General features: G+C 39.6%; 1 protein-coding gene across 1 annotated transcript in view; it reads right to left on the bottom strand.

Annotated features, from left to right (window-relative positions):
* Nucleotides 1-504: 504 nt before the first annotated feature.
* LOC106806925 overlaps nt 505-2,901 on the bottom strand; it is a gene marked incomplete at its 3' end in the record, with an annotated part of 29,067 nt that continues 26,670 nt past the window's right edge. The window contains exons 7-8 of the mRNA XM_014809097.1: nt 2,245-2,370; nt 505-1,759 (exon numbers count right to left, since the gene is read on the bottom strand). Coding sequence (XP_014664583.1) covers nt 505-1,759; nt 2,245-2,370 — 1,381 coding nt within the window. The remainder of the gene's footprint in view (nt 1,760-2,244; nt 2,371-2,901) is intronic.

Raw genomic sequence — 2,901 nt, 5'->3', positions numbered from 1 at the left:
AATTTAAAAAAAATTATGGGGGGGCGCCAGAACCCCCCTTCCCATGCTAGCAACTTTGGGTTACGGTTAGACCCACCCCTGGTACTAATCCTGTACACGCCCCTGCCGAGCAAATTGCCAACATTGAAAAACGAACCCTTTCCCCCCAATATAAAGCTGGCTACGGGCCTGATGTTAAAATTAAGCTCCATCTACCGTGCAATTTAAATACAGCAGTCAACCAACTAAATCCACGTTTGATTATATATACGATTTATATATATACTCGCATTGTACCTATTTGCTTATCCAATATTCAAATTATTAACGGAAGGCACTTCAATGTACTTCTGGAGATATTTATGAGATATCAATATTGCTGAATACCAGCGACACTACTGCGATATAATACCCCTCAGGTCAGTAATACGATTGAAGACCATCAACATGTCCCTGTAATGAGGAACTATTGTTGACGTTGCGTTAGATGCTCCCTTAAAGCATCCAGCAGTGCTTGGTTCCTACCTGTATCATCATACCGCACAAGGATGAAACTGTCTTTTAATGATCGATATCTTTGCAACCATAATTCTAAGTGGCTACAAAACTGGCCATAGAAATCATACATTAACTCCTTTGTAATTATACCATCCTCCATCATGAGGCGCAGGCAACGCAGTGGGGTTGCGTACTCTGCAAGGAAAAATTTACTTTCTAGCTTGTAAACTGTGCTTTTCCCTACTAGCCGTTCACCTATGCCTTTTGTGCTATCAGGAAAGTGATCCATGTCTTTCTCAGCTACAACTGATTTCTCATCGTCAGATACACAATCGAACGTTTTGCACGTCCTGGGCAACAGCACTAGGAGTTTTCTTACCGGAAAAGAATCGGTACTGCTTGCCTGCCAGTCCATTTTACTAGCGTCAATTTTTGTATCACCATCGCCTTGGTAAACCCTTTCAGAGTAACTAGTTTCATAAATATTGTAACCACTATTATCATCATCATCGTCATCATCATCGTCAAGAAGGACCTTAGCCTTGTGCCGCGTGCTAAGGAAGTTTGTGACAGTTTTCCTCAACTCTGGGCCATAATTTCTGAAATACAGGTCTGCCCATCGCTGCGCAAGCAAAATGCCTATAGGCATCCAACTTTGAAATGTTAACTCTTTACCATGCAGTGAAGCAGACATTTTCAGCCACTCCGGTTCTCCAACCTCCAGTATTTTGTCTTCTCGCCATAGCTTAGTCACTTCCTTCACTATAGCATCTACAGCATTTGGTTTCTTGTCATCAAATGGAACTAGTACAAAGGGACATTTTACTTGGGAAACCCTCTTGGATAGGATTTGCTGCAGCGTGATATGAAACAAATACAGCTCATTGTTTCTCAGCTCATGATCGTTGTTTATAAGCTGTAACCCTCTCAAACAGGTGGGATAGTCACAAGGAATGTAGTAGTCTTTGCAACTACACTTACGTTTATTAAGAGAAACAAAATACTTTTTCTGCCGTACACCGCACATGTTCTTCTCTGTTATGAGAACAGTCTTGTTTTCAGTGTCCGACTCTAACAGCGTTGTCATTTGCCAAGCGGTCTTTTCCGATAATCGACAGCTCTGTGAGTAGAGCATTAAGAGCTGTGGCATCACTGTGGCACCAGTCATCTCTTTCTTGTTCCATGCCTGCAACTTGCTCGATAAGTCATCCTTAATTAAATCCAGTAATCCAGACCAGTGCCAGTACGCCAATGTAATGCCCCATCCAACAACCTTGATTAGCTAAAGTCATTGAAAAATGAACACATTTCACTAACGTCCTTCACCATAAAAGACGAGATTCTATAACACAATATAAACAATGGAATCATTTAAAAGAGACTAGTGTTAGTATATTATATTTTATACGAGTGGTGATTGAAGAGTCTGTATTGCTACAAATAATAAACAAACCAGGAAAGCACTGCCAATATTTATTTGTCCCAAATATTTATCTCAACGCTATCATTCATAATATTTGCTGCTCATAATTTTTTGTTGTTCAAACATTCCAAGATGGCATGTACTATACACTAAAAAATCACACTCCATGTTTAATTGCAGCCAATTTGATGTACATTGACTTCTTCATTATTCATCGGTTCATTGTGCAGTTCTACATAAATATTGAATTTAACTGTAAGAAATACAACTAGCTACTTCTTAGCTGGCTGGAATTTTGAAACAAAAACTTCATCAATGATTATACCATAACTAATACTACTTACAGGAGGTGGATTGAAGTTAAAGTCTTTTTGTAGAGAACCATCACACACTGCCATCTGCTTTCGATATTCTTTTCTGCCATTTTTAACCACTTCTTTTCCTACTTTCTCTGACATTTTGGTGTTTACCTTTATTGGCAAATGTATGAGAAATTCATGTTAAATTTACAATTTCACATCTTTACTTCAATAAACACGAGCTTGATGAACTCTGACTTTAGACATGCCACATGTACAAACATGGTGGTTTATGGAACCAATGTTTTGTAATAGTGTAAGCTAACTAATTATCCAAGTTGCACTTCATCACACTTATATTATTACACATTCCAAAACTTTGGGCGCATTATTTTTCTGAAAGGTGTTTGATATAATAAAGCAAGAGCCGCAGAGCGACTGGGCTCATCTGAGGTCTGTTGCTACGGTTAGATACGTAACATTTCAGTCGTGCGTAGTGACATCTTTGTTAGACGCAGATATGCACACTGGCGTAGCTAAGGGGGGGCACAAGGGGGCCATGGCCCCCCCTGTTGATTGGCTAGCAAAAAAATAAAACAATTTGCCCTTGCCTCTCAAGCGTCTTCACAGGACTGGCCACAATTCCTGTTACTTCTGCATCTGCTGAACGAACATTCTCTAAAATGAGCATTGTCAAGTCTA

The sequence above is a fragment of the Priapulus caudatus genome, unplaced genomic scaffold, assembly GCF_000485595.1.
Source record: "Priapulus caudatus unplaced genomic scaffold, Priapulus_caudatus-5.0.1 Scaffold186, whole genome shotgun sequence".
NCBI classification, from domain to species: Eukaryota; Metazoa; Priapulida; class Priapulimorpha; order Priapulimorphida; family Priapulidae; genus Priapulus; species Priapulus caudatus.
This window is presented reverse-complemented; position numbering and strand designations above follow the sequence as displayed.